This window comes from Hydra viridissima, unplaced genomic scaffold (assembly GCF_058129835.1).
Source record: "Hydra viridissima isolate aposymbiotic clone 2 unplaced genomic scaffold, HvirCarnegie_v1 scaffold_11, whole genome shotgun sequence".
NCBI lineage: Eukaryota > Metazoa > Cnidaria > Hydrozoa > Anthoathecata > Hydridae > Hydra > Hydra viridissima.
Window position 1 is genome coordinate 8,575,124 of NW_028324310.1, and position 22,377 is coordinate 8,597,500.

A 22,377-nucleotide genomic window follows, 5' to 3' on the forward strand; every position below is an offset into this window, starting at 1 on the left:
ACAAACAAAACAATTTTATTACCTAATTGTCATAAATTATATCACGAAAAAAAAAAAAATTTTGATGAATGTCTTTAAATTGATTTGTTTGTCATAATTCATATTATGTTCATATAATTTCAGGGTATAGGTTAATCAGTTTTTTTTTGGCACTAAACCTTGTTTTAGTCGACTAATTTTAGTTAGACTAAAAAGTTAGTCGAAAATTTTTAGTTAGACAAAAAAATTAGTCGACTAAATTTAGTTAGACAAAAAGTTAGTCGGCTAATTTTAGTAACGGTTTTTTTAGTTTAATTACAATTTTTAGTTTTGGTCACAACACTAATAAACAGGCTCAATTAAGAAGAGAGAGAATTATTTAGTGTACATCTTGATGAGAAAATCAACTTATAAGGGATTGCGGTTAATTTGTCCCCTTCCCCTAAAAACACGTCATCTGCAATATTTTTTATAAAAATTTTTCTTCTTTCATAAGGTATCTAATATCTTCATAAAATATTTTGTTGCTTATTTTAATAAATTTAGGAAATAAAAAATTTTAACTCACACTAGCATAACTAATTACAAGGCATGCCTTATAAACATAGAGATCATTTCTCCTCTCAAAAGTTTGAAATGTACCCTGCTGGAATCTGGAACTCCTTTGTTAAATCTGGTTCAAATGTATGAATACTTTCTAGCCCTACAGGTTTATGTTTAAGCTGCAAGGTTTATCTATACTCTGCCAAGAAAGGAAAGTCTTTATGTATTGTTACTTCAGAGAAGTGGTTATATAGATGCTATTACAAAGTATGTTAAGAAGTTGAAGGTATAATTTTTATTTTCATTCATAAATTTTCAAAAAAATTACCAAAATCAATTAAATTATCAAAGACAATCCTCATTTAAAAATTTTTCATGTAGCAGGCCTACAAAACTATTTCTTTTTTAGTTTTTTTATTTTAATTTAGGAAACTGAGAGTTGTGTGAAGATTAATTTCAATCAAAATCTTTCATTGGGTGCAATATGTTCAATAATATAAATGGTCATATTATTGAACATCACCTTGTCATTTTCTTAAACAAAACTAGGATGCCATTAGGAGTATTTCCTGAGAAATGTTCCTAATCTGTTCATCATAACATGTTAAAAGTTCTGAGTAGATTCTCAACTTCTGAGTCCAGCTCGAATCATGGAGAGCTTCTGAGAAGAGCAGTAATAGAATACTCAAGCAAAAGAATTTAGATGACATTAATTCATATAAATCTTGATAATCATATATGACAATAATTCATAAAAATCTTGTTAAGATTTATAAAGATAAGAGTTGTAAATTTATGTATATTTTCATCATTAAAATATACTCCAGTTTTATCATATTATGTTTTGTACATTATATTTTGTGTATTATGTTATATGTACCTATACATACATACATATATATATATATATATATATATATATATATATATATATATATATATATATATATATATATATATATATATATTTAATATAATCTGTAAATCATATAAAGTTGCATGTTAAGCTCCCTCATTTTGTGGTCTTCACTTTACATATTAATATATCCTAAACACCAAAATATTTTTTGAAGAAATTTGATATCTATTAATGAGTTTTATTCTGTTTTATGAAAGTACAAAAACTTTTATAAAAAATATTGTAGATGACTTTTTTTCAGGGGAGGGGGACAAGTTTGACCCAATCCCCTAAAAGTTGATTTTCTCATCAGGATGTACACCAAATAATTTGTTCTCTTCTTAGTTGAGTCTGTTTATTAGTCTTTAATAACATGCAATTGAAATTTTTGAAGTAATCAATAAACGTACTAGGTTTGACTAGTGTCAGCTGTAAAACATGATCCATGATTGCTTACAATGCTCTAGGGTGCACCAAATTTGCTGATAAATCTTAGCAGCCCTTGAACACACGCCAAAGCCAAACGATCAGGAATTAAATCTAAATTTACAAAATGTGTACTAGCACAGTAAGCTAACAAAATCCAACTGTTATTTGTATTAAGCGAGAATAAGAATTAAAATATGTTATGTTAATAAATTTTAAATCTATGAATAAGTCATTAGTTGTTAGTAATATTTTTGTTTCCTCTGGAGGGTCAATTAAATTATATTGGTCAAATGAAGGCCAAATCTCTGTAGTTTACAGAGATTTGGGTCCATTGAACTATAACTGATTATTAATTAAATTTTCAATACTAGCTCCGCGAGATAAAATATCATCACGACTACGATCAGTTTCAACGTAATCTCAATAGGAAAAATCAAATCTTTAATTTTTTCAAGACTGTTTTGAATGAATGTTTCATAAATTTTTTTAGAATTTTTAATTTAAGAGTCTGAAAATAATTTTACTTTAGAAATAAGAATACTAAATGCCAGAAAGAAAAGAAGAAAATGTTATTATTAAGAAAAAACTCTATTTCAAAGAACAAGAAAAAGAATGTAAGGTATGTTAAAGTTCTTATTGTACTTAAATATTTTCTATTGTACTTAATAAAATACTTCTTGTGTGTTTTATCAAAGTTGTACTGTGTGTAATTTTTTTCAGAAAGCGCTTTTCTGAATCAAGCTCTTCTGAGAATGAGTCTATTAAATCTGATAAAAAGAAGGATTCAGATTCAAGTGACAATGAGGAAGTTATTAGAGCCAGAGATATTGAAGAAAGAGACCAGTTTGCTGAAAGACTAAGAAAAAAAGATAAAGATCAAACCAGGAAACTTGTTGAAAAATCTGACAAAAAAGCATTTGAGGAGGCAAAGAAGCGATTGCAGCTTGAAGAGGAAGATAGAAGAAAGATTATCCCAGAGCTTAGAGATCAAGCTAGAAAAGCCTATGTAAAAAAACGAAAGCTCGAAAAGGTTGAGGCACTTAGAGAAGATATAGAAGATGATGAAAAAATGTTTGAGGAAACAGACCTAACTGAAAGAGAAAAGTTGGAAAGACATTATAAGAAAAAGGTTTTTTTATACATTACCATATATAATATGTAAATACAATTTATATATATATATATATTGATATTGATATTGATATTAATACAGTTTGCGCTTTCTAAAGAAATGTTGGTACTTTTTTAGTTTTTTTTTTAACCTTATACAAACACATATTTCTATGATTCGTACAATTTAAATTTTAAATAGGGTTTTTTAAATCATATTTATGTTTTAGATTATGCTAATCTAAGATTTAATGCCATTATATCATTCAATTATACTTTTTACTTACCAGATCTATAATCTTGCCAAAGATTATGAGAACGTTTCAGCTGAAGTAAAGTTGCAAAGGTATGTAATACCTAGTGATAAAGATGGTTACACAGACACGTTTGTTGAAGAACAACAGGCTCAAACCTTTGTTAGTGAGCAGCGTCGTTGGGAAGACTCAAAAATTGATCATGCTGTCATAAAATTTGGCTCCAATGATGCTCAAAAAAAATACCAGGTTTGTTGCAGCTCCAATAGAGATGTAAAATTATTGATCATTTCATTTTTTTGAAATAATTATAAATACTAAATTATAGTTTTCAAAATCATTGCATAGTGTGCTTTTATCTTTTTATTTTTTACTTTTAATTAAACAGAATCAACTTTTATTGCATAAGGTATAATATTAAGGTAACAACTTTGAATGGCGTTTTTTTTGTTATGTTTAGGAGAGGCAAAAACAATATGATTTGCTTGTGGATGAAGACCAGATAGCTTTTATAATGGCTGATCGCATACCAGGTACCAAACAAAGTGAAGAAGGTACCAAACAAAGTGAAGAAGACCTCATTGTCAGTGTAGAACAAAAAAAGAAAGAGAGTATTATAGAGTGTCGAAGAAGTTTGCCAATTTTTAAGTTCCGAGAGTCCCTTTTAAAAGCCATAGATGCACATCAAGTTCTTATTATAGAAGGTTAGTTAATAATCTGTTTTTTTTGGTTGTTGTTGGAAAACATTTTAAACCTATTGTGTGTATCACATTTTGTACAATTCCATATATTCTTTAAAATTCATTTATACTCATTTTTACATTTTCATACTCTATGTTAGACATTTATATTTGAGGATAGTAACATCCCCATAAATAAGTCTGCCATTATTCATATATATATGTATTTATGTATATATGTATATATATACATATATGTATATATATTAGGGCGTCCCAGCTGCCCCACAAAACTCAAAGTTTGGTCATGGATAGCTGTTCAAGTTTTTGGTAAGGCGTTTGGGCCTAAAAAAAAACGGCTATTAATTTTTTTCTGCAATCTGATCACATATGAGTTAGCACAAACGACAAAGTTTGATACTGTGAAAAATATACATAAACTACCAACAAAGAAGCAAGTAATTCTTTGCCTGCTTACAAACCTTAAGAGTTTAAACTTTAATGATGCATTATCTCTTACAATTGATAATGTCCTGAAGCATTATTTGAAGTCAAATATCCCTCCAATAAGTGGAAGAAACAACATTGGCAAAGTAATTAAAGAAGAATATAATGAATTTATGAAGTTAATGAAATGCAATAAAAATCAAAGACATTTGAATAACCCAGGAATCAAGATATTTATGTCAACATTAGATGCTACCATGAAATTTTATAAGAAATCTGTTCTCCAAGATATGAAAGTTCAAAAACGACATAAAACAACAAAGGAAAAAGAATCCATTAATGCAGACATTGCTTTCATGCAAAGCATGATAACTGATAGGAAAACATCTTATTCAAGAATTGACAAAGCCCATTCAAAAGTTGTTGAGAAAAGGCAGAAAAGAACCTATGATAAAGCTTTTCCCAAAAGAGACCATTCGATAATGTTCAAAGAAACTGATGAGTTTGAGTTAACAAGTAGTTCTTGTGATGAATCGTTTGGGGGGACTGCTGGACCCAGCTCGGCCTGCTCTGAAATTGAACGGCGACACAAAAGGCAAATTAAATCTGGTGAACACATTTTTGTCCCACATGATATTCTCAAGAATTCAAATGTTATTGCCTGGAGTGTGAGGAATAACATTAGTAATACCAAGATGAATTCATTCGTACATTTGATGATATCTGTCTGCGGAGGAGATGTTTCAAAAATAAATCTAAGTTCCAGCTCAGCCCATCAATATCGAACATCAGTAATGCCCCATATCAGCCAACAAATAAAAGATAAATGGAATCCATCTCCAAAAATGGTGGTACATTGGGACAGAAAACTTATGGCTTCCCTGGACTACAAAGACACCGATAATCGTCTACCTGTTTTAGTATCGGGAGTAAATGGAACTAAATTTCTTGGTGTGCCAGCCCTTCCAAGTTCAACAACAAAAGCTGATCTGAAACATGGTAACGTTGTTTCTGTTGCAACAAAAAATCTGCTTGTAGATTGGAAATGCGACAAAAACATCATAGGCATGGTCTTCGACACAACATCCTTAAATACAAGTTAGGCTTTATCATAGCAATTATTTATTAAATTTTGTGAAATGTTAATAACTTATTAAATTTCAAATCAACAAATCATTTTTGCACAAACTCTAGGATTACAAGTACTGTGGAGGTTTTAGTAATGGACTAATTGTAAGAATATTAGGTATAGTTTTATTAAAGAATTAATTAATTCACTCTTTACATCACAGGACAGCATACTGCAGCATGTGTCTGCCTGCAGAAAGAACTAGACCACCCCTTGTTGTGGTTTTCATGCCGTAGGCATGTAGGAGAAATCATGCTTGGCGACTGTTGGGATTCATTAAATATAGAGGCTTCCTCTGGTGCAAACATTCAACTTTTTAAAAGGTAAGCCTAATGCTTTAACAACATCATTGTAAAAAAAAATTTTTTTAATTGATTAAATAGACTTGCTTTAATTAGTGGTAATGATTGTAAATTGTTGCAGATTCAAGAGCCACTACTTACCACTTCCACCAGTTAATAAAGCAAACTTTTACTATCCTGAACTTCCTAGAGAAACTGAAAAGGAACAAGAAAGCTTAATAAGAACTTATTGAACTCAGCCTGTTATTAGTTACAAAAGGATCCGAACCTCAGAAGTTTAGCATGAAGCACCCTGGAGCTTTGCACAAAGCAAGATGGATGGCAAAACTTCTGTACACTATGAAAATAGTATTATTGTCTGGAAAGATAATTGAGCAGTTTCACAATTCAGAAGTTGCAACCAAAAATCAAATCAAGAAATTAGAATGTTTTTGTGTGTTTGCTGTAAGTGTTTACGTGCAATGGTGGAATAATTTCCCACTTGCAGCTGATGCCCCAGTCAATGATTTGATTTTAGTCAAGAAACTGAAACAGTTTGCAGACCATGATTCTATAATTGCTGGCAAGGGAATAAAAGCTCTTAGCAGACATAGTTGGTATATGAATGAAGAGCTTGTTCCTTAGCTCTTTTCTCACAAATGGTATTTGACAAAGACAAAGTGAGTATGAGGCTCCGGCTCCTCCAATTTGAAAGTGCTGGAAGTACTACAGATAGTGTTGGAGCATCCTTCTGAAAACGTAACCTTAAACCAATTTCAGAGAAGATTAAGTCACTGAGTGAATTGATTGGCCCTGGATCAATGAGGTTTTTCCATATTGTGAATACTCCCTATGAGTTTCTTCAAACACCAGCCAATGAATGGACAAAACTGGATGACTTTCTTGAACTGAAGACAATTGTTCAAAGTCTTCAAGTAATCAACGAAGTTGCTGAAAGAGGAGTAAAGCTATGTCATGATTTCTTGGGTGTAACAATGGACAAAGAAAGGTTTCAAGATGTACTCCAAGTAGTTGAAAGTTCGCGAAAAAAAGTTCCAGATCAGCAGAAACTATCATCTTGTTCTCAAGAGAAGTCACAGTTCCTAGCACTGGATGATGGTTGATGATTAAATAGATAAATGAGGTTTCGATTTTTATAATAAACAATGAACATTGTACATGATATTACATCATTCAATGGAAAATATTGCGTTTTTCATCCTTTAATTTGTATTTTAGTCTAAAATGATGAAAATTCAATAATATAACGTAATCTTCAATTTGATTGTGCTGGCTTAATTTTTTGAAAATCATAAAAACACATATATTTCCGGTGTATATATGATGAAACACAGTTGCAAAGTTTTGAACAGTGATTTTGCAAAAAGTTGGGGCGGCTGGGATGCTCTATATATATATATATATATATATATATATATATATATATATATATATATATATATATATATATATATATATATATATATATATATATATATATATATATTATTACATATACTATTATATGTATATGTAATAATATATATATATATTACTATATATTATATATATATTACATATACATATATGTACAAAATGTACATATATGTATATGTTACATTTTTCTTTGTAAATGTGATTCTTTTTTGTGTCAAGGAAACTTGCACTATAATTGTTAGAATTGTTAAAACTGATTGCCAATAAAATACAATAAAACTTTGAGATCTCTCAGAACAATTGGTTTGTACTCTGTTTAGTAAGTTATTTTTATATATCATTTTCAGGAGAAACTGGTTCTGGAAAAACAACTCAAGTCCCTCAATACCTCCTCGAAGCTGGTTACACTAAAGGAGGAAAAAAAATAGGGTGCACTCAACCAAGGCGTGTGGCTGCTATGAGTGTAGCAGCACGTGTTGCTGATGAAATGGGAGTTAAGCTAGGAAATGAAGTTGGCTATAGCATTCGCTTTGAAGATTGCTGTTCAGAAAAAACTGTTGTTAAATATATGACAGATGGAATGTTGTTAAGAGAGTTTCTTGGGGAACCTGACTTGGCTAGCTACAGGTTGGTAGTTATACTGTGTTAAACAGGAGTGCTTATAAGTTCAAGACAAATTTAAAAAAATATTTTTTTAAAGGTAGTTAAGATACAATAAACATTTTGGTGTTCAGGTCAGGTTTATACCATATTTTCTCTAAGTCTTAGCTGATTTCATAGACTCCATGATAAATCAAATGGAATAGTCTAGGTGGTTAATGTCTAGAAAATAGGCAAGTGTCTATATGTGAAGAAATCTACTTGTGAAAACTGAATAGCTTTCTTGACTTTGTGAGCTGTTGCTGAAACCTTTTGGAACCAAAATGCAGATGTTATTTTTAATTTCTACTCCTTCTGTTAAAAGGAAAAACCCATGATATTTGAAGACTCTTGAGATTTTTTTTTTAATAGGCTTCTTTAAATTTACAAATGACTCTGTCATTGTAGCTATTCAGTGATGGCTGAATAATAAATATTTTCTCATTATAGTAGGCTATTGGGGTGTAATGATCATTTTTGAAAGTGGGAGAAGCACCCTACACTTTGCTTGATCTTAAGTAGTTGCCTCTTATCTTTCACATAAGTCAGTCCTGAATCTTTACAAATCAGCCTTAAATTGTTTTTCTGACTGTTCTGGCTTCTTTGACAAGTTAGGATTTTGATTGTGTGTAAATTGCAATATTTTTGTTTTTAATTTTTTTGTTTAGAGTAAAATTATGAAAAAAAAATGTTTAGGCCTAAAAATGAAAAATTTAATTCCACAACATTTTTTTAAAAATATAACTACTATTAGAGTGTAATACTAACTCCACCCAGGACAAAATTTTTATAAATTTTCTATTAAAAAAATCAATCCTATTTTCTATAGGCTTTTGAAACATATTGCCTATAGAAATTCAACTATTAAAAGTCTTTAAAATATGCAATTGAAAGTAGCGATTGCAATTTCAGGATCACGTCCTTTTTTATGATCCCAAAATCCCGGGATTGTCTAACATCAATTCCAGGATTCCCTATAAGATCGAACAAAACAAAGCGTAATGAAAAAGTATATAAAAATACCAACAATTTTGCGTATCAATAAAATAATTTTTAGCATAAATTTGTAAAAAGTATTGTATTTTTGGTTGTGCAATAAAATACGATATCGAAAAGGATTGATTTAGAGAAAAACAAAAGTGAAAATCTTTGCACTATGTCATGTTGGTTAACATATACACTACTTAAAAATTGAATACGATCTGATTTAAATAATAGATTTGTAAGCAATGAAAAATAATAATATAATATGCTTGCTTGCAATACTCAGACTTTGTATCATTACATACGGTTTATATTTATTTTATAATAATTTGTTATATAATACAAGTTTACGTTGTTTCTAAAAAGTTATTTACATAAACATTTTAAAGATATTTGCGTTAAATTAGTTAGATTTTTTAATACCTTAGTTAACAAATTTTAATAGCTTATTTACTATTGTCAGTTTTTTCAAACTAAAGAAAAGCGCGTTTCTTATAAGGTAGAATCTTATAATTAAAAATTACATCACCATGTCGTATGTGGGTTTTACAATTAAAAGTAACTCAGCTGTTTGGAAATACTTTCTACGGGATGAAAAAAGCCAAACAGCAATGTGTAAATTACCAAACTATAAGAGAATTTTAAAAATTGGTGGTGGCTCAACAAAAGGACTTCATACACATAGACCTATATGAATTTGATGCAAATCAGCCAGATTTTAACAATGAATTTTCTGACAGTGATTCATCCAAGAATGAGGACACTGAGAAAGATTTGTTGGACTACAATCATGAAAAGAGAAGACCTAAAATTGAACTAAACGAAGTTCATTATGGGCCAGTCATTAAAAAAGTATGCAAACTAATACTAAAATTTAGACGATCACCTGCCAAGAACGACATCTTACAAAAACATGTTAAGGCTTAATTTGGAAAATAACTGTCTTTAATAATGGACTGCAAGACACGGTGTAGCAGCCTTCTGTTAATGCTTAAACAATTTTACAAAGTAAAAAGTTGTATACAAAAATCATGAATTGATATTTACTCAGTGCAAGACAATTCTATAGCTCTGTTACATGATGAAGTGACAATATTATCAGAGATTATTACAACTTTAGTTCCCATTAAAGCAATGGTTGAAGCAATATGTTGTCGAGATTCTAACAGCCGACATTGCTATTAATTTCATGTTTACAAAATTAAAAGATGCTGACAATAATACAAGCAAAGAAATGCGTAGAGCTTTAATGACTCGCATGCATGAATGCCGAACTGATATGGATGGACTTCTGCAATACCTACATAACGGTCAAAGCCCCGTTGAAGTTGATGAAGAAATAGTTACAGTGCCTTCTTCATTTCAATGTTATTTTAGTTAAATGTAATGTTTTTATTCCATTTAATACTATATAGATGTTGTATCTGCTTTTCAATCCCAGTATTAATATCGGGATCCCGGGATTGAAAAAAACCTCTGGGATTGCAATCCCTAATTGAAAGTTTATAGAAGTTTCTATAAAAAAGATCAATACTATTTTCTTTATGCTTTTAAAACATGGACTGTAGAAATTTAACTACAGAAAGTCGATAAAAGTTTCTATAGATCGTATTTTTCAAAAGTGAATAGAAAATATTTTCTATTATTGTTTTAGATGGTCTATAGAATCTATGGAATATATTCCATCGATTATAGTCTATATTATATTATATTACATATATTATAGACTTTTTATGATATTCTACAAACCATTTGTATATTACATATGAGGAATATTTGCTATTGGGAGAAAAAATAAGAACAAGTGCATTTATAAACTTTTAAAACAAGTGACTGTATATTAAATAATCAAAAAAGACAGAAATACAATATGTACATTCTTATAAATCTATTTGTACCATGCAATTTGTCACATTTGCTGAATTTTACATGGTCAACCTATATTTTGTGACCTGGCACTAATTGTTTCTAAATTACAAAGTAAAAGTACTATGAATATAATTCATATAATTAAATATATAGATAAAAAAAGAAAAATTTTGCAACATGAAAATATCTTACTCTACTAGATCCATATGGGTAATTAGGTTCTTTCCCAATTGGATAAACAAACAGGCAATTCAGTAAGGCTTGATTTAGAAACAAGACTGTCATTAAAGGCATTACTATTTGTTATGCTAAATGAATCATTAAGTTGATTAGACATATCAGAAGAGTTGAGAGTGTGATAGGTTACTCTACTAGACCCATATGAATTGCCTTCCACTTCTGAAAAGATGAACGAAAACTTTAAGTTACGTTGAAGTCACATGCATTTTCTAATTCAACCAAATCATTTAATAAATCTGAATATTGATTTGAATTAGAAGTAAGACTTTTTGTCAATTTTGGCATATGATATGTTAAGGAAGATAGATCATGGAGCTTGTTTAACTGGAAAACTGCATTGGATAAGTCCTGGGTTGATCTTTCTAGTGAATCTAACTCACAAATAATCTCTAAAATAGTCATTAAAACAAATATGTTAAAATAACTAAAATTAATATTTTTAAATGCAATGCATTTAAGAAACAATATAGGCAAATAGGAAACAAAACATCATTCACTTTTTTCATATTCAGAATGCTCTTTCATTGTTGTTTTCATTGCAGTGAGAGGTTGAGCGATTCCTAATTAAATAATCATTTAAAATTTTTTAACAATGCATAAATTATTTTTAAATGCATTTCAAAGCTTTACTTGCTATTTTGATTGCATTCCTTCCCTTTAAAGTCTCCTTAAATACAATACAGCTATATTAATTTCATTAAAGTTAAAATGATAGTATGGAGGCCCCTCCAAACTATAGAAGTGTGGAACCCCCTATATATATATATATATATATATATATATATATATATATATATATATATATATATATATATATATATATATATATATATATATATATATATACATACATACATACATACATACATACATACATACATACATACATACATACATACATACATACATACATACATACATACATACATACATACATACATACATACATACATACATACATACATACATACATACATACATACATACATACATACATACATACATACATACATACATACAGTGTCTCAAAAAATTATCCGACCAAACATTTTTAAAAATATTTTTCCTAAAAAAAGTGCTGTATTTTCCTAAATTTAGACTTTTTTGGTAAACTCAAGATTAATGAAAATAAAAGAACATGTTTTTAAATAGATTTTATTTATTTTAATGTAAAATATGAATCACAAGGTTTTCAGTCTGAAAATAAAGGAGCTTAGGTTTTTTTTTTATTGTCAAAAAAATATTCGACCAAACACATTATTTGTTTCATAACAAATTATTATATAACAAAACAATTATTTTAATACTTTGTTGGGCCTCCCTTTGCTTGGATTACAGCTTCTAGACGTCTAGGCATTGATTCAACTAAAGTTTTGTTTCTTCTGGTTGAATCTTTTCCCAGGCTTCTTCAATTTGCCACTTTGAGGTTATCTTTTTTGGAAAATGACCGATCTCCAATTTTTCGGTCTAAAATTTCCCACAAATGTTCAATTGGATTAAGGTCCGGTGATTGTGCGTGCCATTCCAAGACCTCAACAGTATTTTCAGCAAGCCACTCCTTGGTTTTAGTGGCACTATGCTTGGGATCGTTATCTTGCTGAAATGTAAAATCAGATCCTAGTTGAAGTTTTCGAGCAGATGACTTCAAATTTTGCTTTAATATGTTTCTGTATTGCACCTGATCCATTAAAGTATCAATAAATTGGAGTTTTCCGACACCCTTCCAATCCATTGAACCCCATACCATCACGTTACCGCCGCCATACTCGACAGTTCCTCTCACGCAGCTTAATTGGTAGGCTTCTCCGGCTTTTCTCCAAACTTTTTGGGCTCCATCAGATGACTTTAAGTTGAATTTCGATTCGTCGCTCCACAGGATCTTTTTCCAAAAACTTAACGGCATGTTTTTGAACTTCTTAGCAAACTCCAATTTTCTTTTCATGTGTTTCTTACTCAAATATGGTTTATTACGCACAATTTGTCCTTGAAATCCCTGGTCTCGGATACAATTTCTGATTGTCTGATGGGATAGTTTGATTCCATAATTCTCTTCAGCTTGCTCAGCCAGTTTTCGAGCAGAAATGAAGCGATTTTTCTTGACTTGTATAATTAAGTTTCTATCAAAACTCTTAGAAGTCTTTTTATTGCGACCCTGCCCTTCTTTAAGTCTTTTCTTTGCTATTTCAAAAAGTAAAAAAAACTAAAAAGTAATAAATGATATTAACAATTTTATAAAATGAAATAATCTTCTTTTTATAATAATCCTCTAATTATTATTGTCCTCTGAAGTTGGTTTTTTTTAAGTCTCTTACATTTAATTTATACAAGTCAAAAATAAGGAAGTCATTTAATTTATACAAGTCAAAAGCAAGGAAGTCAGACACATTGACTTTCTGTTGCAATAACAAAAATATTAAAATACTGATAATATAAACTTTCCCACAGACAAATGGGAAAACTTTAATGAAATTTCTGTTTATACCATCCAAAAAAAAAATAAAAAAGAAATAAAGTGCTGCAATAAAACAAATTATTTAAAGCTAAGTGACAAAGTAGATGTATATTTAAGAGAGAATGATTTTTTCCATATAACGATTCTACAACTGATAAAAATTCATTCAACAAAGTGTTTGCATCATCCACCATTCCTTGATGAATTGAAACAGATACAAGAAGCATTATAGCAGTAACAAATTTTATCTAATGTGAAAAATATTGTGCAGGTATTCTATTTTTTACTAAAGAACAACCAAAAAACAGAAAATTCTGCCATTCAGAAGCTTTCCATGACTTCTTTTCAGTTAAAGAACAAGTGTCATGACCACAATTATTTGGTAGATTGATATTTTTCCAACTGTTACTGATATTACATATACTTATTTAACATTTATAAAAAAACAGTTTTTAAAAATGTTCATCATAACCACACCATTAAAGTTATCTGATTTGATAATGGTGGAACAACTTTTACAAGGGTGTTTGCTTGATTGTTCAACTCCTCCAAATCATCTTAATTAATTGAAATATAAAATGTTATAACACTTGCTTCCTTAAAGTAATGGAGTTCTTACACCTGCATATAAATGTATATATATATCCTAAATTATGCTTATCAACCAATTTTAAGACCTTTCCCCCATAATTTTTCCAAGTAGGAGAACCAGACTTTAATGTCTGGTTCTGCAACAGTGCATTGAAATGACTTGATGGCCAGTGTACAACAACATTTTCTCCATATACAACAGGACCTTTAATCCAGTCAGTTCGACCAACCAAAATGAAATTATTTAACAAATAACAAGTATTTATTTTTAAAGAGATTTTATTTTTAAAGAGATTTTTATTTAACTTTTCCATTTTATCAAAAAAGAAAAATTAAAATAATACCTCAATAGATTTATCAGCAACAAAATTGTAAATAGATTATTCAAAATTCATTTTAATTTAAGTCTTTTCTTGAATTTAAGTCTTTTCGTGTTTCAAAAACTTAAAAAAAAACTAAAAAACAATACAGTTACGGAAAAAAGTATCCGGACAAACTATTTTTAGGTATTATTCTATATTAAATGAAGGAAACCTCATACAGTTATATATATTTTTGTAGCTCTCGACAAGCTCTATATAAGTGTACCATCAAACATTTACTACTCTAGGTAGATGTCTTTTTTGGTAAGAAAAACTAAAATGACTGTGGAAAAAGTATCCGGACAAAAAGTTTTTTTTTCTTTGTTGTAATTTTTTTCTATAATATTTAGTCCATCCTCCTTTATTAGTTAATACTTTGTACCAGGCTCTTACACCTCGTTATATTTATAGAATTCCAGCATTTTCTGAGTGCTTCCTCGTTATCGTCTTTTTTCGTCAATATGAGCTTACCAATATCTTCTTTGACTACTTTCCATAGGTCTTCGATGGGATTCAAGTCTGGACTTTGTGCTGGCCAATCTAACACCATGATATTTTTGTCCTGGAGCCAGATTTTGGTATTTTTTGCTGTATGTTTTGAATCACCATCTTGCTGGAATAAGAATTCTCCATCGAATAACTCTCGAGCAGATGGTAGCATATGATTTGAAAGTATTCTAACATACTTAGGGGAAGTCAATGTATCCTTTAAAACATGAATGTGCCCCACACCATTCCAAAAAAAGCATCCCCAGGCCATGACATACTTGCCATGCTTTATTGTCTGTTTAACATGTTTTTGTTGCAATAATTCACCTGGTCTTCTCTATGTTTAACTTCTACCATCTGAACCTTTAAGGCACATTTTGATTTCGTTCGAACATAATACCTTCTTCAAATCATCAACGGTCCAGTTTTGATACTTTTTTGCAAACGCAAACCTCTTTGCAATGTTGTTTGTTAAGTAACGGTTTTTTGGTAAGTGCTCTACCATGTAAATCATACTCATGCAGCCTGTTTCTAACAGTTCGAGGACTTATATTAATTAATTTGAATTCTCTGAGTTGATTTGCAATATCTGTTGCATTTGGTCTCACAGAATTCTCAACTAAAGTGAGGATTTTTCTATCAATCCTTGGAGTAATTTTTCGTTTTCGTCCAGATCTTGGCAAACGTTTGAGTACTCCATGCTTTTTAATTCTCCCCAGAGTATCTTGAACAGTTGATTTGGGCATACCAAGCTGTTGTGCTATATCTCGAACTGTTTTGCCTTCTTTTGAGAGCACTTTAATCTCTTTCCTAGCAACTTCTGTCAATTCTTTACTTTTGACCATGGTAACGGTTGTCAATGGATTCTAAATGTTACAGAAATAGAAAGTATGGTTTTTATCATTTTTACTTATATTATCCTAAGCTACTAGGATACTTATAAGATCTTGCATCATGAACTTTATTGAAAATAAAGTAACTGTCCGGATACTTTTTTCCACAGTCATTTTAGTTTTTCTTACCAAAAAAGACATCTATCCAATGTAGTAAATGTTTGATGGTACACTTATATAGAGCTTGTCGAAAGCTACAAAAATATATATAACTGTATGAGGTTTGCTTCATTTAATATAGAACTATACCTAAAAATAGTTTGTCGGGATACTTTTTTCCGTAACTGTAAGTGATATTAACAAATTTATAAAATGTTCTTTTTATAATAATCTTTTAATTATTATCGTCCTCTGTAGTTGCTCTTTTTTAAATTCCTTACATTTAATTTATAACAGTTAAAAGTAAGAAGTCATATAATTTATACCAGTCAAAAATAAGAAAATTTTTTTTGAGTTTGACTTTCTGTTGCAATAACAAAAGTATTAAAATGCTAATAATATAAATTTTCCTACAGACGAATGGGAAAATTTAAATGAATTTTCTGTTTACACCAGCCAAAAAAGAAATAAAATAGAAATAAAGTGCTGCAATATAACAAATGGTTAGAAATAAGAAATATTTTTACTATTACTAATTAAAACTATTTTGTTTTTACTATTATTAATTTTGAGAATAAAAGTTTTTTTATTTAAATGATTATTTTAAACAACTTTAAATCTTTAGTTCACTCTCAATAAATACATCATGTTTATTAATATTTTACATTAACTTAGTTTTAACATTTTTGAACTATATCTTGCACCTAAAACACCGAACTTCAACATTTTGATTTTTTTTTTATTTATATTTTATATTTTAGAGGACGCTTATTGATAACTGAATATATTTATATATTTGCTGAAAATGGCAATACTGTATGAATAATTTGATATAAGTAAATTATTAAAAGCATATTTTTGCTTTTATCAAAAAAAAATAAAAATTCTTTTAAAAAACCAAACAATTGATGAAAACAATTCCTACATATTTTTCTTTAAATTTATTTTTAAAATTAATATTTTTTAATATTTTTAAATCTTTAAATGTTACTTGCAGATTCTTCCATCATACAATCATTTTTCACCAAACAAATTGATACCAATTTATTTGTATTTGTAATGATACCATTTATTGTATGTATGTATGTATGTATGTATGTATGTATGTATGTATGTATGTATGTATGTATGTATGTATGTATGTATGTATGTATGTATGTATGTATGTACACACACACACACAATTTATATGTAGTGGCCTTGGGGAATGTTTCCCTCAAGTTTAAGTAAAGAAATGAACTACTAAAAATCAAAAGAAAAAGTTCCTAAATTTTGGGTTGATACAGCTGAACTATTATTTATTTAAAAAGATAAAATTAGCCTATTTATGTATATATATTATAATATTTATATAAAACATTATTGTAACTTTATGTTACAACAATTTTTTATATAAAAATCTAGAATATAAAACTCAATAGATATTTTTTTCTCAAGAAACATGTTCTTTTGTAGAGTCTCTATGATCTAATATTAGATCAATTCTATAGACAAAATTTCTAGAAGTCTATAGAAATTTAATATTTTGAATTTTTATAGACTTCAAGAATTTTTTTTATAGAAATTTTATAGAATTCAATTATTATTAAATATTAATAATTATCCTATAGAAATGAAATTTTTGTCCTAATTTAATAAATATTACTTAGAAACTTTTTTATTAAATATTAAAAAAAGATGTAGTCTTGTCTGCTTTTCCCCAATTTGTTTACCTTTTGATAACTTGGCTGTACATAGAATTGTCTTTTTTTTTTTTTTTTTAGTTTTTTGTTTTGGTTTTTGTTTTTTTTTTTTGTTGTTGTTGTTTTTAAAAACTATTTTTTTGCACTAAAATACTACAAAAGTATCTCACTATCCTATGGAACTTTGCTTCATTAAAGAGTTTAAGGTGTGGTTTGATTTAAATTGATTGAATTTTCTGAATTATCTCCAACTTGTGGGCACCCCTGTATAAATGTATATCATTTATGTAATATATTGAACTGTATGAGTTTTAAACTGTTAACTCATTTTGCTTTATGGAATTTTAGTAATTTTGATGATGATTGAAGATGATGATTTGAAAAGGAAATTTTTTGTTTGTTTGTTTGTTTTAATTGCTATAAATATCTTTTAAATTACTGTTGAATAACAAAAAAAAATTTGTTTATAGTGTGATGATAATTGATGAAGCTCATGAGAGGACGTTGCATACAGATATACTATTTGGACTCGTCAAAGATATTGCTCGTTTTCGAAATGATATAAAGTTACTCATATCCAGTGCTACACTTGATGCTGAAAAATTTTCCTCTTTTTTTGATGATGCTCCTATATTTCGTATTCCAGGGCGTCGATTCCCTGTAGACATATTTTATACCAAAGCTCCTGAAGCTGACTATATTGATGCTTGTGTTGTCACTGTGCTTCAAATACATCTCACTCAGCCAGATGGTGATGTGTTAGTTTTCTTGAGTGGTCAAGAAGAGATTGAAACATGCAATGAGATGCTGCAAGAGAGAACTCGTAAGTTAGGAAATAAGATAAAGGAATTGATCATTCTGCCAATCTATGCTAATTTGCCATCAGATATGCAAGCTAAAATATTTGAGCCTACTCCACCAGGTGCAAGAAAAATTGTTATTGCTACAAACATTGCAGAAACATCACTGACTATTAATGGAATAATTTATGTCATAGATCCAGGTTTTTGTAAGCAAAAAAGTTATAATCCGCGTACAGGAATGGAATCACTTGTTGTGACTCCAATTTCAAAGGCCTCTGCTAACCAAAGAGCAGGTAGAGCAGGTCGTGTTGCTGCAGGTAAGTGTTTTCGTTTATACACAGCTTGGGCTTATAAAAATGAACTTGAGGAAAACACCATTCCTGAAATTCAAAGAACCAATCTAGGAAATGTGGTCCTTTTGCTTAAAAGCTTGGGAATTAACGACTTGATTCATTTTGATTTTATGGATCCTCCTCCTGCAGAAACGCTCATTCTTGCATTAGAACAGCTGTATGCTCTAGGTGCATTAAATCATATGGGAGAGTTGACAAAATTGGGCCGCAAAATGGCTGAATTGCCAGTTGATCCAATGATGGCCAAAATGATTATTGCTGCCGAAAAGTACAAGTGCGTTGAACAAATTTTGACAATATCTGCAATGCTCTCTGTTAATGCCAGCATATTTTACAGACCCAAAGATAAAATTGTGCATGCAGATAATGCAAGAAAAAACTTTTTCCGCCCTGGTGGTGATCATTTGACATTAATGAATGTATATGATCAATGGGCTGAATCTGGTCACAGTACACAATGGTGTTATGAAAATTTTATTCAGTTTCGCTCAATGAGACGTGCTCGTGACGTACGTGAGCAACTTGAAGGGCTTGTTGAGCGAATAGAGATCGAGTTAACATCAGCAGCACACGACTCTGTTGGCATTCGAAAAGCAATTACCTCTGGTTATTTTTACCATACTGCTAAGTTTGGGCAAGGTGGTAATTATAGAACTGTAAAGCACCAGCAAACAGTAATGATTCATCCCAACAGCTGCTTATTTGAAGAGCAGCCTCGTTGGGTTCTCTATCATGAACTAGTTTTCACAAGTAAAGAATTTATGCGTTCAATAATTGAAATTGAAAGTTCGTGGCTTCTTGAAGTGGCCCCCCACTATTACAAATCTAAAGAACTGGAAGACTCCTCTGCTAAAAAGATGCCTAAGACTAAAGGGGTTTCTAGGATAGAAGCTAGGGCATTCTAATAAAATTTATAATTGCTGGTTACCTTTGTAAATAGTACCTAGAAAAAAACAAAAGTAAAAAATGTTTTTATTTAAATGATAAAAAAAATTGAAAACTATTTTCTTGTCTGTTTGAGTTGGTGTCTCATGTGCGTATTAGTACAAAAAAGTGATGTCTCCCTTATGTATTAGTGTCATGTTAGAGGGCAATTGTTATCATCACATGTTTTTGTTTTTTAACCAAAGAAAACTTTTAACTTGTAAATAACACCGTCAACCGGGGTATTTTTTGTCAGTTTCGGCAGTTTTTTTTAAATATATGTGAATCTTATTAATTTTTTACAGTTTTCTTTTGTGGTAATAACATTATAGGTCTTGGCTATAGGCCTCTATATTAATTTTTTTAATTTTTTTATTACAAATATTTATTTTTAAACGCCGAAAAGTGACCAATGTTACCCCAGGTTTTGGGGTGTTATTGGGTATTTGTTGTCTATCATGTTTGATCAATAATACCCTTGCTATGGGGTAACATTGGTCACTTTTTGACTGTCAATAAAGTCTTATGTCTTAAACTCACAATTTTCCGGTGAAAAAAACACCATTTTTTTCCAGTAAAATGTTTGCGGTAAGAAATCAGTTTTTTTTTACCAGTAAAGTTATTTTCCGGTATTGAAAATTTTTGTTTTTCAGTAGAAAAATTTTTTTGAAAAATACTTCAAGTGTTAAATAGATTTTGGTATATAATTCCATAAAGAAACTTTAATCTTTTTTTTTTAATTAAACGAATGTTTACATTAAACTTAGTTATATTTAACTTGAAGATTGGTATTTAAAAGCACATTAACTTCTTTTAAGCTAAACTTCACATAAATTTTATACTTTATCCAATAGATTTAAATCAAGGTTACAGATAACCATCAGGAATTATTCACTGAATCAGCAAAGCTTTTCGAGTTTTTTTTGGACGACCTGGCTTTCTTTTTTGGTACATTTGAATATTTTTGGCTTTAGGAGGTGGATTGTACAGTTTCAAACGTATTGCTATTCCTACTGAATGCTTACAGGAGTAATTTTTGAAGAAATGAGGACAAGTACATTTTGCATATTGCAAATTGTCATTTTTCATCTGAACCGCCCAAATTCCAAATTGTTTCTTAACAAATTATTTGAAAACAGCATGTTTATGATTCTTGTAGGTCAAAATGTCTTCTTTTTTAATTAAATTTTGCTCCGCACTTGGTATGTAATAAAATTTTTCCGCTTCTTTATTTTCTGTAAGAATTTCTTTCTTGGATTTTACCCATTGGTATGCTGATGTCTTGGTAGCCAAAATGGTTGTTGTTGTTTTTGAAAACAATTTCAGATTATTTTTGTAACCAAAAGACCAGTTTTCAATCATCTGCAAAGCAACAACTTTGAACTTGCTGATAGGAAATCGTTCATGAAAGGTGTGCTCATATTTAATTACTACTGCATGACTCAAGACAGTTGTTAGTGGTTGGGGTGAAATGCCTAAAGCCCTCATACCAATTGGAGTTTGTGTTGACCCACTCTGTTTTGAAGTAAAGTAAAAACACGGAAGCATGTTAACGTAGTAAAAAAATTTCAAGACTTTTCAATTTGAAAAAGGGTTTTTTTGATTGGCTCTTTTCATTTTAAAATACTCAAATCTGAACTAAAAAAATTTTAAAAAGTTCAGTTAAATAAAGTTATAAGACAAAACAGTTTAGGAAACTTTAAGCCACTTTTCTTTGTAACCTAAGAAAGTTTAATCTCGGGATTGTAAAAAACCGCTAGATTCCGGGGCATAGAATAAGGCCGTTGCACTATGGTTTCTGAGACGCGATTTTTTGGCATAAATTACTTCAATTTAAAGACAAAATAACTAATAATCTTTATTTCTAAAGATTGGCAATATGTTCTAAATATTTCATAACTAAATTTTATATGATTAATGTGTATATATATATATATATATATATATATATATATATATATATATATATATATATATATATATATATATATATATATATACATATATACATATATATATTTAATATATACATATATTTTATTTATATCGATTGTAAAAAATATAATTAGATGAATTCATATTCAAAAAATTAGTTAAATTTTAACTAAATTTTATTATCCAATGTAATTAAATCTAAATAGTTAACGGAAATTAAGTCCTCGTCGGAAATTGCATCGTCATAGTCGTCATCGCTTTCACTTCCCTCTTCGCTTTCGCTATATTGATGTTGCGAGGTATTAAATGGCATTTCTGTTAGTAAACTTATTACCTCAGAAGGAAGAGGTAACTTAAGATGATTCTGAATTCTTCTATGTAAGTTAATACTGGATATGATAGGATCTGAGGTATCTAAGGCTCTATGAAAAATATCTTCTAGATTTTTTTCTCTGCTGGTTTTACGAGCATGAAACTGACTATCATGTTTTTAAAAACTTTATGTCTGGTTTCAGACCCTTCTTAGCCAAAATAAACTATTGGTAGTACTGTATTTTCTAGAATTTGTCTACCATTTATTAAAACTTTATGTACAGTTGCAGGCATCGGATACCAAGGATATTTAGACATAAAATGTTTTGCCGGATCAAAACAATATTTTTCAAATTTATCTAAATTAATTTGATACTGGGAAGAAAGACCATCTCAGCTATAATTTCGTTTGTATTAATGGATTCAATGTGCTGAAAAATCGCTTCTTCTTGTAATTGTACAAAATGTTTCACTGTATGCTCTAACAAATTCTTTAATGGTATGATATCGGAAATTGATATACCATATAGTCTACATGCTGATTTACATTTCCAAATCTCTTT

General features: G+C 29.5%; 1 protein-coding gene across 2 annotated transcripts; it reads left to right on the top strand.

The window, feature by feature from the left end:
• The first annotated feature begins 550 nt into the window (after positions 1–550).
• Positions 551–19,859, top strand: LOC149882028 (pre-mRNA-splicing factor ATP-dependent RNA helicase DHX16-like). 2 transcript variants are annotated; one of them, XM_090065996.1, is made up of 7 exons: positions 551–808; positions 2,379–2,468; positions 2,570–2,978; positions 3,250–3,462; positions 3,674–3,917; positions 4,164–5,438; positions 5,633–5,912. In XM_090065996.1, the coding sequence occupies exons 2-7, from the start codon at positions 2,416–2,418 to the stop codon at positions 5,794–5,796; spliced, it is 2,358 nt and encodes a 785-aa protein (XP_089922122.1). In that variant the 5' UTR covers positions 551–808; positions 2,379–2,415; the 3' UTR covers positions 5,797–5,912. The 2 variants fall into 2 exon arrangements, with proteins under 2 accessions (XP_089922122.1, XP_089922121.1); XM_090065995.1 differs by lacking the exons at positions 4,164–5,438; positions 5,633–5,912 and adding exons at positions 7,535–7,814; positions 17,958–19,859 and having other exon boundaries at positions 686–808.
• The last annotated feature ends 2,518 nt before the right edge of the window (positions 19,860–22,377 follow it).

Bases quoted from the DNA above. Each gene is read 5' to 3' on its own strand.
- LOC149882028 (XM_090065995.1), top strand. From the start codon at position 2,416: ATGTTATTATTAAGAAAAAACTCTATTTCAAAGAACAAGAAAAAGAAT. The intron at 2,979-3,249 runs GTTTTTTTATAC...TTTACTTACCAG, and splicing joins AAAGACATTATAAGAAAAAG to ATCTATAATCTTGCCAAAGA. The intron at 3,463-3,673 runs GTTTGTTGCAGC...TGTTATGTTTAG, and splicing joins ATGCTCAAAAAAAATACCAG to GAGAGGCAAAAACAATATGA.